The 16,199-nt window shown below is 38.2% G+C and overlaps 2 protein-coding genes across 3 annotated transcripts in view; one reads left to right on the top strand and one right to left on the bottom strand.

Moving 5' to 3' along the window:
* The window catches only part of LOC117825922 (myelin protein zero-like protein 2), a 35,960-nt gene that overhangs the window by 19,107 nt on the left and 654 nt on the right, over positions 1 to 16,199 (bottom strand). Inside the window, exon 1 of one of the 2 annotated variants that reach the window (XM_034701913.1) lies at positions 4,661 to 4,943. The exons of the other annotated variant lie outside the window; for it this stretch is intronic. Coding sequence (XP_034557804.1) covers positions 4,661 to 4,715 — 55 coding nt within the window. The 5' untranslated portion in view covers positions 4,716 to 4,943. Of the gene's footprint in view, positions 1 to 4,660; positions 4,944 to 16,199 lie in introns of those variants that run through there. 2 annotated transcript variants of the gene reach the window in all.
* On the top strand, positions 7,627 to 13,509 carry LOC117825923 (T-cell surface glycoprotein CD3 epsilon chain-like). Its single transcript, XM_034701915.1, has 5 exons — positions 7,627 to 7,921; positions 8,545 to 8,739; positions 8,839 to 8,982; positions 10,464 to 10,516; positions 11,605 to 13,509. The coding sequence occupies exons 1-5, from the start codon at positions 7,858 to 7,860 to the stop codon at positions 11,653 to 11,655; spliced, it is 507 nt and encodes a 168-aa protein (XP_034557806.1). The 5' UTR covers positions 7,627 to 7,857; the 3' UTR covers positions 11,656 to 13,509.

Here is a 16,199-nt window from a genome sequence, read left to right as displayed (position 1 = left end):
TCAGGAGAACACAGACTATGTGTGTGCACAAACACTCCATCCTCAGATGAAACACAAACACATTCAACTCAATGAGGAGTGTATTCAAATCTCTGTTTACACTTGGAGTAGAAGATTTAAACATTACACGGGGAGTGCCTTGCCTTTGTAGTCAAACACACCACAGATGCACCCAAAGCCTGCAGTGTTTGGGATTGGTGTGTTTATGCATATTAGCACGTCATTGTCGCTGCCTCCACACACCTCCAGGTAATCCCATGAACTAAACACAAAGGACAGACGTCCCTCTAGGTGTGTCAACACCGCACAGCATGTCAAAACCGCAGCAGTGCTTTGTTATTCTGACCTATTATTGTGGTGAGATTGAAATGAAAAAACTGGCGTGGCACAGATATAATTGCTACATGCCAGTAACAAAAACAAGAAGCTGTTCATCTTCTGTAAACCTGACGGAGTTAAAGGGAAGCCTGAACAACCAGTGTAAGCTGCTAGGCCGTGTGTGTGTGCTAAACCTGTAAGTCAGGACAGGTTGGCACACGTCAGCCTGAGAACATTTCAGGCTGCTGATTGAAGAAGAAAATGTTAGACCAAGACGAACGGAAGTAAAGCCAAACACACAGAAAGACAGATTTATCATAAACCCCAGGGGATCAGAGATGTTAAGTTAAGTTTGTAAGCCTCGTGTCGACTCTAAGTTTAGTTAACAAAAGAAACACAGATGAAACAAAGAAGATCTGGTCCAAAAACTGAGCTAGTGTTTTCTTCTTAGTGTATTTCAAATTATCCAGTCACAGGATGTGGCTAAGTTGTTTTGAAGGTGAATATGTTTCAATGTTTGCGTCTCCCACACTACATTATATTTCACAGCACATTTAAAAAATGTTCTAGTAGAAAATAACAAACGGGTAGATTATTTGAATTCAATCAAGATTCTGTTGGGGAAATCGGACTTTTCAAGGGTACTGCTTATTCACCACACATCCTTTTTACATGTTGAATATATCACCAGTTCAGAACGAGAACAAAATGAGGTTATGGAGGAGTCAGAGCCAAATTTAAATCTAAAAGACTGAGACAAGATCTATTTTTGATTTACTTTTTCTTTTCTGAATGATGATTGTTTCTTCTTTAGACTACACAGCATATGCCTCTGGGTACCTGACACCCAAGTGTCCTAAAAGGTCCCCAAATGAACTCCCAGTCTGGGAGGAAAGTAGCTTTTTGTGTACTTGTACTTTTAAATCAGTACTTTGAATTGTACTTAAGTACTTTTGGTGGGAAGTATTGTACTTTAGAAAAAATATAAAGTAAAAAGAAATAAAGACACAAGCTTTCAATCAACTACGCAACTGCCAGCTGATTGGAAGATGTCGACCACATGACAGTCAGGGGAACTAACTTAAAGCAGAGAAAAAAACGCAAAGCTCTTGTGAAAACTCTTTGATTTTGGTGCCCCCTGTGGACAAAGTGATATTGTGTGTATCGTAGAAAGCCGGTAGCGTTTTCATATAATAAAACTCATCCTTATTTCTTTTAGAGTCAGATGAACTCATCAAGACCGTCTTGTCTATTTTGTTTTTGAATGTCATTGAGAGGCATCACCGCCTGCATAATATCCAGTTAAAACCTCCCCATTGGAGCTTTAAATCGTCCCAGGCCAAGAACTCATCAACAGAACATTGCAGCTTTACAAAACGGACTCCTCTCTCCAGCTGTGGTGAAGTAGGAGCTTTTTTTCAACAGTCCACGCCATCTTCTGCTCCGAACAACCTACACAGGCCTGTATGAAGAGCTGGCTATGACTAAAGCGAGCACTACATAGTGCAATACTGAAAACAAGATGCTGACAAATCATTCAGTAACTTAACCATTTCACACACTAATGGCCTCTTGATTGTTATAGGACAATATCAGTTTGGAAAATATAGTTTTACATCATTTTGAGGTCATGTGTTAGTTTCAATAATCACCCCGGCCAAAAGTTAGTCAACCTGCTGAGTAATCAGTGATGGGGAGGTCGTGAGACGCCTTAATAAAGAAGTACTCAAAATTGCATATTTTATTCGTTATTGTAAAAGTTTACTCAAAAATATGTTTCAATTTGGAAAAAACCATGCGGATGAAAAATGTCTCCATTTTTTTTACCTTTTCTTTGTTGCCACATGACCCCTGAGGTGATTCGTGACAGATTAACTAAGGCTTCAGTAGCAGCAAGTTAATTTACTGCATCACAGGAAACACAGCAGCCTGAGCACGTAGGTAGGCTAATTTTCTGCAGACCAGCTGAATTAAGTTTCTTAGGTTCAAGCTAGTATGAAATTCACACACATACTGACATCTCCTGTGCATCTGCTTGTTAAACATTGTTGTATCCTATTAATCCCACAACCCCAAACAGGATAAGCTGTAAAATATAATAAATGAATGGATGGATGTCTTATTACTGCTACAGTCTACACATAAAGAAAAATATGTAGCTTGATTGTAGCCTTTTTAAATGACTATAAGATAACATTATGGTAGTTTGGCTGTTGTGTTCTGAAAAACAAACAGAGCTAACTTAACCGTTAAGTGTGTTTTCCTTTACAGCAGCTTGGAGGTGAAATCACATGTGCACAGAGCATCAAAAACAAACAGTGCTTGGATCATTTTTTAGCAATTCTGAATGAGAAACTTTTTCTGGAAACTCTGAAAAATCATGTTGTATTACATGTGACTGGTTTGACCCCACAGTCTGCTTTAATCCAACTGTTGCGGAGGTTGACTGCGCTATGCATCTACCTCCATGGAGTTCAAAACAGAAGACATTTCTATCTGATCCATCTGTAATGTTGCAGCTTACAGAGCTTAGAAAGAATAGTTGAAATCTGGTAGTGATCAAAACTGTTCCAGTAAGCAATTCCACTCTGGTGATGTAAAAATCGAAAACATTGCTCCCAGAAGCATCTCGACACAAATGATGATTTACAGTGTTTCCTAAAAACTCCTGCCAAACACATTTTACAAAACACACTAAAGAGTAGCGTGGTTATCTTTTGGGGGCAATGAAAGCTTTTCAGCACATCTTTGCTGAGATTATGTTTGAAGCAGCAGCAACGCAGAGGGAGATTATTCTGTTTGGTATATAACATATCTCTTTAAAGATGGGCTCTTAACAGCAAGTGTGAGAACGCTGTCTTTGATCAGTCTGGTGCATGTCAGAGGAGAGGAGGGCTGATGGGTAAATGTGTTAGCTGTACAAATGTCACAGCAGATCTGTTTACCTTAAAGGGGGAGAGATGGGTAAGAGAGGAATTACTTTGTTCCACATTGAGTCTGAAAATGTCTCATGAAAATGTCTCATGAAAATGATATGAGTCTTCTGGCTTGTCACATCTTGGTGTGCTGTTTTGCCAGCCCAACAAAGCCGAAGGCAATGGAAGTGATTACAGCGAAAACAGACACGAGAACTGAAATGCTGCTGAGCTGTAATCGGTTCCAGCATGCCTTTCTTCATCCTCATGCTGTTATTTGATTATCTGTCCCTCTGTATGCACACAGTATATTTATCCATCCTCCTGCTCCGTTTGTCTGCCTGTGCAACTGTTATTACTGACCTGCAGGCACATGCCTTGTAAACATAAGCAGCTTGCCACAATGGTGAATCCCTACATGGTGCTTTGGCAGAAGACGGACATCAATCAATATAATCCACTTAACTGAGATGGACACGGATTACTTCAAGGTTGAGCAACCTGAATGAATTGCCACTGATATGTCAATTTGTGGTATTAAAACATGCTCCAGTAGCTGTGCCTTTTAGCATTTTAATATGAGCAGCTATAAAATTAAGATATGATCTATTTGTGTTTATTTAAGCGTATCTAGCATGTTATTATCATCCCACTGACATATCCTGGATCACTTTCCTACGGGAAGCAGGTGGACTTATCTGCGTCCAGTGGGGCACTTCGCAGTCTCCTTGAACGTCAGCAGGACGCACATAAGAGGGCAGGAAATGACTCAAGTTAGCATGGAACTAAAAACACAATACAGCAAAGGACTTCATGCCGGTAAATAGGCCCGACTTTAAAGTCATTATACTACCAGAAGTTGGCTGTTTTATAGTCTTTACAGGAATTCTTCAGCGAACCACCGGTGCCACTGTTCCAGCTTCTCCACTTCCCAATGACGCACAACGGGCGCTCAGGGATGAAGGTTAAAGGTCCCTGTGGAGCTTTCACTAATGGACAGGCAATCAAGGTTTTCTCCTTAACTCTGAAACTCGATTGTAGGCAGTGTCTCTAAAGGGTCATCCTGTTATGTCTAAAGATCACTCTCAGGATGCGGAAATAACACTCTGGACAGTCCTGGTGCTAGATACAGGCTACATGCAGGCTCTACAATGCTGAATACATTTTTAAAAATACATTTTCAGGTGTTAAATTATTGGAGGATGTGTTTATCCATGACTGCGTCCTAGAAGGAGCCTAGAGCACGCTAAACAATGTGTCAAAGGTTGACTCTGAAAAGCGTTAAATCTCAAAACAAGCACTTTGATGTATCACACTTAACTCTATGAGCCCCAAGACGAATAAACTGTGGATTTAACCCTATAAAAACGTACACAAAAATACACCTATCCCTTGGTTTATTCACTCACGCCAAACCAGGGTCTCACCTGAAGCTGCGAGTCCACACAGGACGGCGAGGAAATAGAACCCCTTTACGCACATTGGATGGACGGCAGGCTGTCCGATTACCAAGAGACTCAGAGCCAAAAATCAAACCCCACTGAGATTCCTCCGCCGACTCACAGTGACTGGAAACCCCGTTGAAAACTCTGTGGATCCCCTTCCGAGAGAGGGATAAAAAACCTGAAGTTACGCGGCGCCCTCTCCTCCACCTTTTCTCTCCAAAGACGCGTCCCAACTCGCCGATGCCCTCATGCAATTTACTTCAGCTCCCTCCCACCACATTTTCGGGCGGAGTAACAAAGTCATTGACTCTCCCTGCAGCCTCCTTATCTCTCTCCTACATGCTTAGTCCAAAGCCGTCAAATATTTGATGGTCACCCAACCTGTTCGGTTGCTGCGTAAAATCTGCGGTGCCATGCCAGAACTGTTGCGCAATCACACATGCTGAATAAATCATGCAGACAGCGTGTGCAGATACCATGTATAATCTGACGATGAGCTAATATGATGTCACCATATTCATATGAAAAGAAATACATGAGACATATTTTCCAGCTGTGCTGAACTTCTTGACTTTAAATGATCTGACATATTTGTATTTCAGATTACAGGAAATAACATGGTTTTAACAAGCTGCGTATCATAAAACCAAATTCATCAAATTTTAGATAAATGCTTTGAAAATAACTACAGCTTCCTTCATGTCCATAAATACAAAGCTGGAACTTTTGTACCTTCGCTGTAAAAACAAACCCTGAGATGAGTCGAGCAGAAAACTCCAGTTTAATATGGAACTGGACGGTTTCTGGTTTGAACCACTTGGGGGCAGAGCTGCACTTTGATGTAATTGCAGTTTGAAGTCTGTCACAAAGATCAAAATGACTCTTAATACTCAGCTCTCTTAAGTATCAGTAATTTTAAGTTTAATCTTAATTAGACAAAAATATGTGGCAAAAAAACAAGGGATCAGGAGGAAAGCATGGGATACATTTACACTCACTAGGTACTTAGGTTTATACTCAGTTTGGAAAAAATGTAAGGTGTAGAGCTTTCACATCTTTACATATGGACTGCTACAAAGCATCTTTAAAACTTGCGAACGTGTGATCAATGATATGAAATATTAGGTTTAATGTGGGAAAAAAAAGACAGCAGTCCGTCAGCTGATCAGACATTTGGGAACTTTTGAAACACAGTAACCTTTTTTTTTGTACACATATTAACAGGGACGGACATAACTGATTACATCTATTCATGTTACTGTAATTTAGTAGCTTTTCTGTGCATGTGTTGTTTTGAGTCCTATTTTAAATCAGTACTTTTATACCAGAGTTGAGTGCTTCTGTTTTATATTGCATCTATTTTTAAGTTAAAAAAAAGTGGAAAGCAACAAGGATACAAACTTTTGATCAGCCAGCTGATTGGATGATATCCACCATCTACCATCTAACAGTCAGGTGAGCTAACATGTAGCAGAGAAGAACAACAAACGCACACTGAAATCAAAAGAAACACATTAGTAAAGTTGGACATGCATTCACAGGTTTGTCCATGCCAGGGTTAGTAACTCATCAATGAAACATTGCTTTTACATAACAGTCATCCTTTTTCAAACCAGCTGTCCTGCAAGCCTTAAAGTTTACAGTGAACTCTTTGCACAACAGGCCGTGACTTCATGCTGGGGGACCATCGACAAAGCACACACTCACACACACACACACACACACACACACACACACACACACACACACACACACACACACACACACACACACACACACACACACACACACACACACACACACACACACACAAAAGATGCAACAAAATTAAACAACAACTTCAACCTGGATAGGTGTGTCAACAAAATCTCTTCACGCAATAATGCTCTCCTGTTGGTTATACCTCAACTATTAACTCAGTAAGATACAGTATGCTTTTACACATCATATTTTGAACCCTCTCACTCCCCAACCCCTGGTTAAAAGTAGTCACTACTAAGTACTTAAAGTTTTATATAAAGTACTTTTACTTCAGTAGATTCACAGACTTGTAGTTTTACTCCTTCAGTAAAAAGTTGTCAAAGCACTTTTTCTAGAATAGAATAATGTAGTGCTCTCTCCATCTCTGCATATTAACCACACAAAAGGAAAGTTACCAAAATAAGATGTCTTATTGGATAAATACAAGAGCCGGCTACATTACAATGAAACTTTATATCACTTGAGGCCCAGCTTAAAATCTGTACTTCACACTGTGGTGTAAACACATTTGGAAAGGCATATAAAACCCTTACAGACTCAGTTTAACAGTAACATTACACAACAGAGCCATCAAATTGATCACCATATCTAATCCTGAAGTCGTAAAGTCCTGACTGACGACACCGTGTGCAAACATTTGTAAGAAGCAGATTCACTGCTGTCAGATATTCACTAAAGGTTTTCATATGGGGGATTTAAAGTCGAGATGCAGTTTAACTCCAACAGATAAGCACAAACATTTACTTTTGGATAATTCACTTGTACTAGCATCTCATAAAAGTAGATTTTTGACATCTGCAGTTGCACCTCAGCTTAATTTAATCAGGTAAATAACTCCAGATTGGGCCTCACATTCGAGTATATTTTGAATACAAAAACAAAATGCTAATAAAATGGAATTGCAATTTCAATTACAGATGAACAGACTTGACTCTGTGGTTTTGTTTTGCAAGCAACATGATCAAAATGATGAAATGATGTAGTTTTGAGCATCATGTTTGTTAACTTTGACTTTGTCTTGAGGTGAAACTTAACTAGTTTTTGAAAAAAAAAGAAGCTTCCTGTGGGGTTAAGTGTGTGTGTGTGTGTGTGTGTGTGTGTGTGTGTGTGTGTATGTGTGTGTGTGTGAGAGAGAGAGAGAGAGAGAGAGAGAGAGAGAGAGAGAGAGAGAGAGAGAGAGAGAGAGAGAGGGAGAGTGAGAAAGAATCATTTAGCGAGCAACAAAGTGTTCTCTTCTACAATTTGTTCTTGTCTTTTTCAACAAACGGCTTTTTTTTTTGTTTTTTTGACTTATTTTGTAAATCTGGTATTAAATGGACTTTTTTCACTCGTGGGATTTATAGAATCAAAAAGCTGGAAGTCAAAATCAAAATAGCAGAACAGAAAACTGAAGTCATCTCCTCGAGATAAAGACCAGCATGGGTGTCAGGGCCGTGCTCACCGTCCTTGTTCTTTTCATAGTTTCTGTGGATGCTGGTAATGGTAAGTTTGCATAGATATGTTTTAAGTTTCTGTTCATAAGTCTCGATTTAGAAAATATTCTGAAAAAAACGTAATGAAAAAGAAAAAGTCTATTTCCTGGAGTTCATGTACGTCCTCGACTGTTTGTCTGCCTGTTTGAACAGACTGTATCTTCCTATAGTTTATCAATCTCATGTTTGCATTTACCTCATCCTTTTCTTGCAGTTTAAGCAGCTAAGTCACCTGGAAGAAATTGCAAAAGCAATTTTAATCACTACCAGAATGTCAGTGTCTTATTTTTGACTATTTTAGGGCTGTGCTGTTAGAATCCTGATTGTAACAAAAAAACATCCCATCTCCACGGGCTTATAGTTACTAGAGAAAGTATTTTTACAAGTGCACAAGTCACTGAACGATCAAGGCCTGGAAAGTGTTTTTGACATATTTAAAATGTATCAACCCAACCGGTACCTTAGATCCGTTGACTCCGGTCAGCTAGTGTAGCTGAGTCTTAGAACCCTCCTTAGCTCTCTGGTCGTCCTTTTTTCTAACTGCAAGGTAACAGAGGAAAGAGTTCTCGAGAAGTAATTACAGTCTTGAGTAAGCACACTAATGTAACTTTAAATCTGTGTATGTGATTTTAGAACGAGTAACATTCTGGAGGAAAAATATCACCATGACATGTCCAGATAGTGGGACTTGGCACAATGAAAAAGGAGAAGAACTGTCAAAAAACCCTACAAAAGAGTACAAGTTCGAGTATGACAACGGCAAGAAAGGCACTTTCTACTGCCAGTATGGCATCAGTAAAAGATATTCCTTCTATGTGCAGGGAAAGGGTGAGTAAATAACACTGATTTCACATAATTTACCATCTGCTTTTTAATAGTTGTGTTAACTAAGCTGTCACTAAGTGTCTGTTTGTCTTTATCCTGCAGCGTGCGAAAACTGCTTTGAGCTGGACGCGAAGTTGTTTGGGTTGGCTATTATTGTGGACATAGTCGGGACAGTGGCTGTCATGTTTATTATCTATAGGTGCACCGGGGAGAGAAGCTCTGAAGAATCCTCTAATGCGTCCAATGGTAAAACAGCACACTAGGAAATAACAATAACAATGTTTTACATATTAATCTAAATGGTTTCCAAAATTATGAATCTGCAGCTCAAAAATGTGAGGAAGTATTAAGCCAATGTATTCAGGTAAATCTGAAGTCATATTCAAGTCTCTCGAGAAGGGACATGAAAAATACATCCGCCCGATAGGGAAGGAATATTTTTACTATCATCATTATTATTATTCTGATAACAGTTATCCGATAAAAACAACCAATCAAAATTGTTTGCATTTACTTGTTAACAAACCCAACAATGTGAACACTCATTAAATGAAGAGAAGAAGAATAAGTAGTAGCATAGCAACAGGCTGACCAGAGAGAAAGATTAGCAGCATCCAAGTGGATGTTTATCTTTAAAGGAGGAAATGTGTAACAAATATTCTGAGAGGAAAAAAGTCGTCAAGTTTCAACCAAGAGGCAACCTCTGGTCATGAGAGTTAAGTCAAAAGTGCTAAAAGCTGCAGTACCTCAAGTGTCCACTTGAGACTGGCCCTGAAAGTACAAGAAACCACATACACACACATTCTGAATAGTCAATGTGTACACGTAAATTAAACATGTTTAAAGCCTGATTTTAAAAAAAGGTTTTGAGTTCTGCACAATGAGGGGAAACGCTAACTTGACTGACATGCAGGCACACTGTAGCTGTTTGTAATGAGGCTAAAGGTTTGCCTCAACTTAGCCTCTTTACCTCTTCACAATCAAAACTCTGATCAATATAAATTATGAACACAACAGCCTCTCCAGTTTTCTTCTTAGCGTGGCCATCCACCAAATACACCAATGTGTATGTTACTAGTTTGTCTGTTCTGTGCTACATGGGAGATGCAAGATGGCGGCCTCTGTGGAAGGGGGCCTGCTTCTATGAGATATAAGAGGTTCCTTCTAAGTTAAAAGAAACAGAACTGTTCTTATATAAAAGTGATTACACATTAATTTAAAATTATATATTATTTTCCATTTCTAACCAATCCTCTCTAGTAAATGCTTAATACCACTCACTGTACCTTCAAAAGACATCATCACAAGCACAGACTCGTGCTGTACTTCACAGTAAACAAAAAGGACAAAGAGTCAGGATTGTTCTTTGCTTTTTATGTGTTAAGAATAGTTATTTTAGAGTTGGTGAGTACAGAATATTAATTATACAATATGTATCTTTGCTCAGCCTCCCTTACCCTCAGGTAGGCATAGACTACACATGTTGAAGTAAAAGAAAAAATATAAAGGAAAAGAGATGACAGCACTCTTATCTGTATAGGCCATCAGGAGCAGTTTACTATCATAATTTGTACTGAAAAATCTGCATCTGTAATCTCAAGTGTAAATCTGGAGTAGACTCATAACAATGTACCTGATTTGGTCTGTTTGAATGTAACTACAAAGCATCCTTTTTAGTCATGATTGCACAAGTTAAAGTTCACACTTTTTCTGTCATTTTGTTGTAGCACCTGCACGCCCAGGAGGCCGAGCTCCACCTGTCCCATCTCCTGACTATGAGGTAGGTGTTGTATATAAAAAGCTATTTCAATACACTCAATTTTCAACATTTTAAATTTGCATCTGGAGAATGTTGCTCCTCTAGAGAGACTAAAATGAACTGAACTGAGATCAGGTTAATTTTTATTATAATTAAAAGGCACTGTAAGGACTTTTTAACTGATTTGAAACTGTGTCACAGTGTCGCATACTGATGCCTCTTCATGACCATTACAGTAAAGTGAGATTGTCAGTCATAAGATGGATTCATTTTTTATATTGAATTTCAGTGCATGTGTTTGAGTTTGATATTTGAGTCAATCTTCAGAGGAAGTAACTGTTTAGAACTTTGCTGGCAGTGAAGTAAGTTAGCAAGCAAAAGCTGGTTTTTTTCCTTTGAACAATACGATTTTTTTAATGTTACACTTAATTTTATGTTTGGAATCCACTGCTGATACTGAGGCAGGATTCACAAAAAGACGCACATTTTCTTTTAATGTATTGTTTTAAACTAAAACTAGGGCTTTGCTAGACAAAAGAGCAAATAGCTATAACTCTCATTTTCATGATATTTGGACATTACTGGGACACCAGAGCACAAATCATGACACCAGGGCTGTGACAAGGTAATGTTAAACCTGTTCATCTGATCGCCTTTTGTAAGCTAACTTACAACACATAGAAAAGTAGTAATAAAAAGTACATCTGTATTAAATAAATTTGATTCCACAACAAATACATTCTTTGGCAAGACACACATCTTAACAATTGTGGGTGTTGGTGCTCTTGGGAAATGCAGTCTTCATCCCAGAGAACACTGCTGACTTTGTCCACAGGGGGCACCAGAATCGACACAACATGAAAGTTCCTTACAGTGCCTTTAATCAAACTTAAAAATATACTTAATCCCTTAATCTTTCCAAAATGTTATGAGAAGACAAAAACAAAGCTATAGATGGTTAGCTTAAGCCAAGGAGCAGCTAGCCTGTCTACGGGTTCAAATTAATTTAGCCTTCCTACCAGAACCTCGAAAACTAACATCATGATTTGTGTATTGAAGAGACATACGACTGTGATTAAACTAATTCTATTTCTGTTTTGATTTGGCAGCATCTGAACCCCCAGACTCGCAACCAGGATCCGTACTCTAGGTTGAACTAGACAGGATAAAGACGAGTCATATGACCATGTGGGGTTATTGCTGGACTATGGCTGAACAGCGATGTACATAGACAGTATCATACTGCCAGGACCATGCACAAACTGGCTTTTATGGGTGTAACCAGACATGATACAAATGCCAAATTTAATATATGTAAATTTACATTTGCCACCACATAATTTTTATCCAGGTAACCTGAGTTCAGGTTAGGCCTCTACAAATTACAAAATTTAGTAAACAACCTTTTAGAGAAACTTTTTTTTCAGAATACATTTAAAGTATTGGCTGTTTGTGCAATGGATAATCTAAATGATTGTGTAAATTGTTTCTGTATGTTGATTTTCATTAGTAGTCTTCAAGCTGCAGTTACTTCTGCAGTTACCAGGAGATGTATTACTTAGTTTAGCTCATTCGAAATAATAGATATTAGGATTTGTATATTTAACTGTACATTGACACATTTATGTTCAAAACGGAATAGAAAAACACTTTCACTTTACAAAATGCTGTCGTGGTCATCTTTAATATTTCCATTGTTACAATGATCTATCACAGTCTGCAAGTTTTCTGTCTGCAAGGAATGAATAATATCCACAACAGCAATATTTTTGCACTTTTTCTGATGCAAAACCAATGCTGTCCAGCGTTCAGTACGAGCACAGAAATCTCCTCCGTGTCAGTTTTTGTTTCTGTAATCTCTGCACTCTTATTTGAAAATAATTCAACATGTAGAAGACCACCAAGCGAATCAATGTCACTTCTGTCTCACTGACAACCAACAAAACGAACTTCAACTACCAATTTCAATTTTGTAGACAACAAGAGTGGAAGAGAAATTAACTAAATGTGTATTTTCAAGGCTGCGATTTTCATTGCATCAGATCGTAATGCCAGGATATTGTTCCTTTACATAGTTTCACATTTTCGTTGTACAGTTTCCTCAGCTTATACTGCAACCAGAAAACATTGTATTACATGATTAATGGTCAGGAAGCAAAGATATAGACAACTTAAAACTTTCATAACCTAGCATCAGTAAGAAGCGTTCCAGCACAAGAGAAAATACAGTCGGTGGATACTCGGTGAAGAGACAGGGTGCAGTGGGCAAATAAGATTACATTTATCTGCATGACATCAAAGCTGAAAGTAAGAAAACTTTTCTTTTAGTGTAAACATAATTTTCACTTTATCTGATAGGCTACACTTTGTCCGTCTAATTCAATACAATCTAACTGTTTTGCCATAAAGTCAGTATTTACATGTTCAGTTTTTCTAGCTGTTGCATTACAGTTTTAAAATTAAGATTGAAGTGATGGTATCATACTGGAAAACTGTTTTTGTGTATATGCTGTGAACCTCTGATGTCAGGTAATGGCATAACAAAATGTTTGTTGAGCAGCACAATGTTAGCTAAAAAAAAAAAGTTTGTTTTTTCATTTTAATAGCACCAAAAAAGTAAAACAAAGCTTTAGCAACAAAGATTTTTATTTCTACATTACATCATAACAATGGCGCAAAGCTTTGTAAATGCCATATGTAGGGCTGAGCTGTCGTATTGAATTGCTTGAGTTTAAAAACATTTCTAATAAAGTGTCCACTGAGTGTGTTATTGTATGTACTGTAAATATTCCATTTTACAATCATTCCACAAATAAATAATTCATGTTGTAAGTTAAAATAAATGTTGTGCTTGTTTTAAAAGTGTTATTGTACTTGTCACTCACATTGTAAAATGAGCATTTAATGTACCGTAGAAAAACGCTCAACTTGCTGTTTCTGCTTTTGGCTTCTTCTAACTGTAATGGGCGAGACATGCGTTACTAATGAATAAACCACAATCATCAATGCTCTCATTTCTTTTGTTACCTATGGTTGGAAACGATACTCAGAAGCTTCTGCGGATATAACTCAACGTGATATTTAAAGCAGCTTCAAAGCCGCAGCTCATATCGGCTGCACCCGCATGCACACTATCACCATCAGTATCATCAGTATGTCACTTACATGCTGTGCTGTTTGTGGAAACATCTGACATTTCTCATGACGTGAACATGCATTTTTTATTTTATGTATTGAGTGTACAATGGAAATGTGTCATGTTTTTCTTTGCTTTGTTTTTCCAGCTGCATCTCCTTTTAGGCAAAAAAAAAACCCCACATATGATGAAGTTACAATATTACCTCAAAGTAAAAGATACATATTTAAAGAGATCAACAAAATGCAGCAAGTAGAAGAAAGCACAATCACAGAAACTAAAATAATCCCCTTCAGTAATCTAGAAAGTTCAGAATAGTTATCAAATGTTACTGCATAACTTCCCTGAACTGTTGAAAACAATAAATTATGACGTCTCATCTCTATTCATGCAGACTTCTAAGAAATAATAAATCTATGACACAGTTAGTAAGTCAGAGGTGTTGTGTTTAGTGGAAATACACCTACACATACTTTTCAGTTATCTACATCTGTTTTGTGTTTTCGTGGGAGAGAAAACAAAGAGGTACAGTGGAGGAGGGGGTTGAATAAAATGTGCTTCTCTACCCGGCTGTCAAAGTTAAGACGAACAGTTCCTACACACAGATCTACATCTGCTCCACCAGAGGTTGTGTGAGTGAGCATCCGTGCACGACAACACACATCAGTGTTGTGGAGAACATACAGACCAGCATGTGACTGAGTGTACGGAAGCATGTGAGATGGTTGGTATCTTTATGTGCGTGGGTTGATCAGGGTTGTGTTTCTCAGCCGAGCTGTCTTAGCTTCCTTGTTTGATCTCTGTAGTCTTCCTCAGGTAGATAACTGCAGTTTGTAACTTTGTCACAGCGACTCAGAGATCTGATCAAAGAATTAAAGCTGTTAGATTATCTGACATTGGGAGGCTTCTTCCGAAGTCAGCGGAAGTTTCTCTCCTCCTCCTCGTTGTCTTTGTAACCATTTTAGCTTTCCAGTCTCTTTTACCTTCCTCTCTGTGCTACTTCTCACACTTGTGTAATTTTTTCTCTGCTCTCTTTCCTATATTCTTATACTCTTTTTTACTTTCATTTGAAAGACTGAAATATAACTCTGAAAGACTGGCACCATTACAAGATGGAAGTGAAATACAGTGACATGAGCAAGTGATGGTAGAACTTATCAGATCCTTAACTTAAAGCCCCAGTAAGGAGTTTTTAGCCAGTTATATAACAGACTATATTTATTTAACTGAGGATTCTATATAAGCCAAAAGAGAACATCAGAAGAAGAACGACTATTTCAGCAGATTTCTTTTAAATGCCTGATACTGCTGTCACAATGAAGCAGAACTGATTAACAGAACTGCACAGACTGAGTTCTGCTCATCGATTAGCATTTACATTTTCCATAGGGAATTTCCAGAGTGACAGGGGCGTGTCCAAACTTTGTGACATGGGTGGCCCAACTGGTGCATTGATTTATACAGAGGTGGAAAAAAGTTAACATAATTAATTTTTTTTACTTTGACTACTAACATTAAAGTGTCATAAGTTAAATATCTGTGTAAATATTTCAATAGGTGGCAACATCATCTGAACATTATCTTTAGGGACCAAAATAAAAAAGACGTTTATCCAAAGTCACAGGCATTTACATGCAAAGTGACTTGAGCTATGGTTATTTCTCCATTAGGCTATTTAATTTGACTACCGGCCTTGTCCCAGTTTACAGGCACTGGACTAGAATTGATTTATTGACCAAAGTATGTGTCCCTCTGATGTGGTAGTGGGGACATGTTCCCCTTTCAGCTAGTCACTACCAACACCTCTTCCAGCAGACATACCAAAACAATTGACAAACAAGTTAGCAAGACAGGTTGTGAAAAACAGTGAAATCATGGGCAACTTTACAGCTCTGTAGCTTTCATATATACTCTTCACTTTAGGTACACATGAGATACATGTTGTCTCTCTGGCAGACAACACCGGCTTTTTCCTACTCCTGTTCCGGGTCAAAGCCTGATGTACGCAATTTGGCGCATGTGCAAAACACCTGGGCTGCGGCTGCCTGAAGTTTATACCTGCAAGAGATAATTATTCAGGTGTGTTTGTTTGACTTACTGAAATTGGACTGTGACTTCAGTTGGTCTAACATTATATGCAATTTGAAAGTCCAATTTTAGTCAGTCTAATGCAACACGTCTTGTTTAAGCATCATGTAAGATGAACTGAAATCAAGTTCTAAAAAATGGCTACCAAACTCCTGCACACCATCAAAAGTACATAGTTCTGCAACATTTTGGAACCTAAAATATTTTTCATAAATTGATAAAAATTAAATGTTTATGCTAAGAAAGCTTCAAGCAGCATGTTGAATTAGAGCCTAGATAGTTTATTTTAATATTAATCATACCTTTAATTTGGAAAATAGTCAATCCTAGAGGCAGATTTCTCAAGGTGTGGGTGCAGGCCACCCCTCTGGACACATCAACGTCTGTCCCTGACCTAATGAATAATGGTGTCACACAGGCTGTTTTCATAACGTCCCGCTACATACTGCGTTTGAATTTAGTATGTAGTATGACTGCTCT

Source organism: Notolabrus celidotus, chromosome 14 (assembly GCF_009762535.1).
Source record: "Notolabrus celidotus isolate fNotCel1 chromosome 14, fNotCel1.pri, whole genome shotgun sequence".
Classification (NCBI taxonomy): Eukaryota; Metazoa; Chordata; class Actinopteri; order Labriformes; family Labridae; genus Notolabrus; species Notolabrus celidotus.
This window is presented reverse-complemented; position numbering and strand designations above follow the sequence as displayed.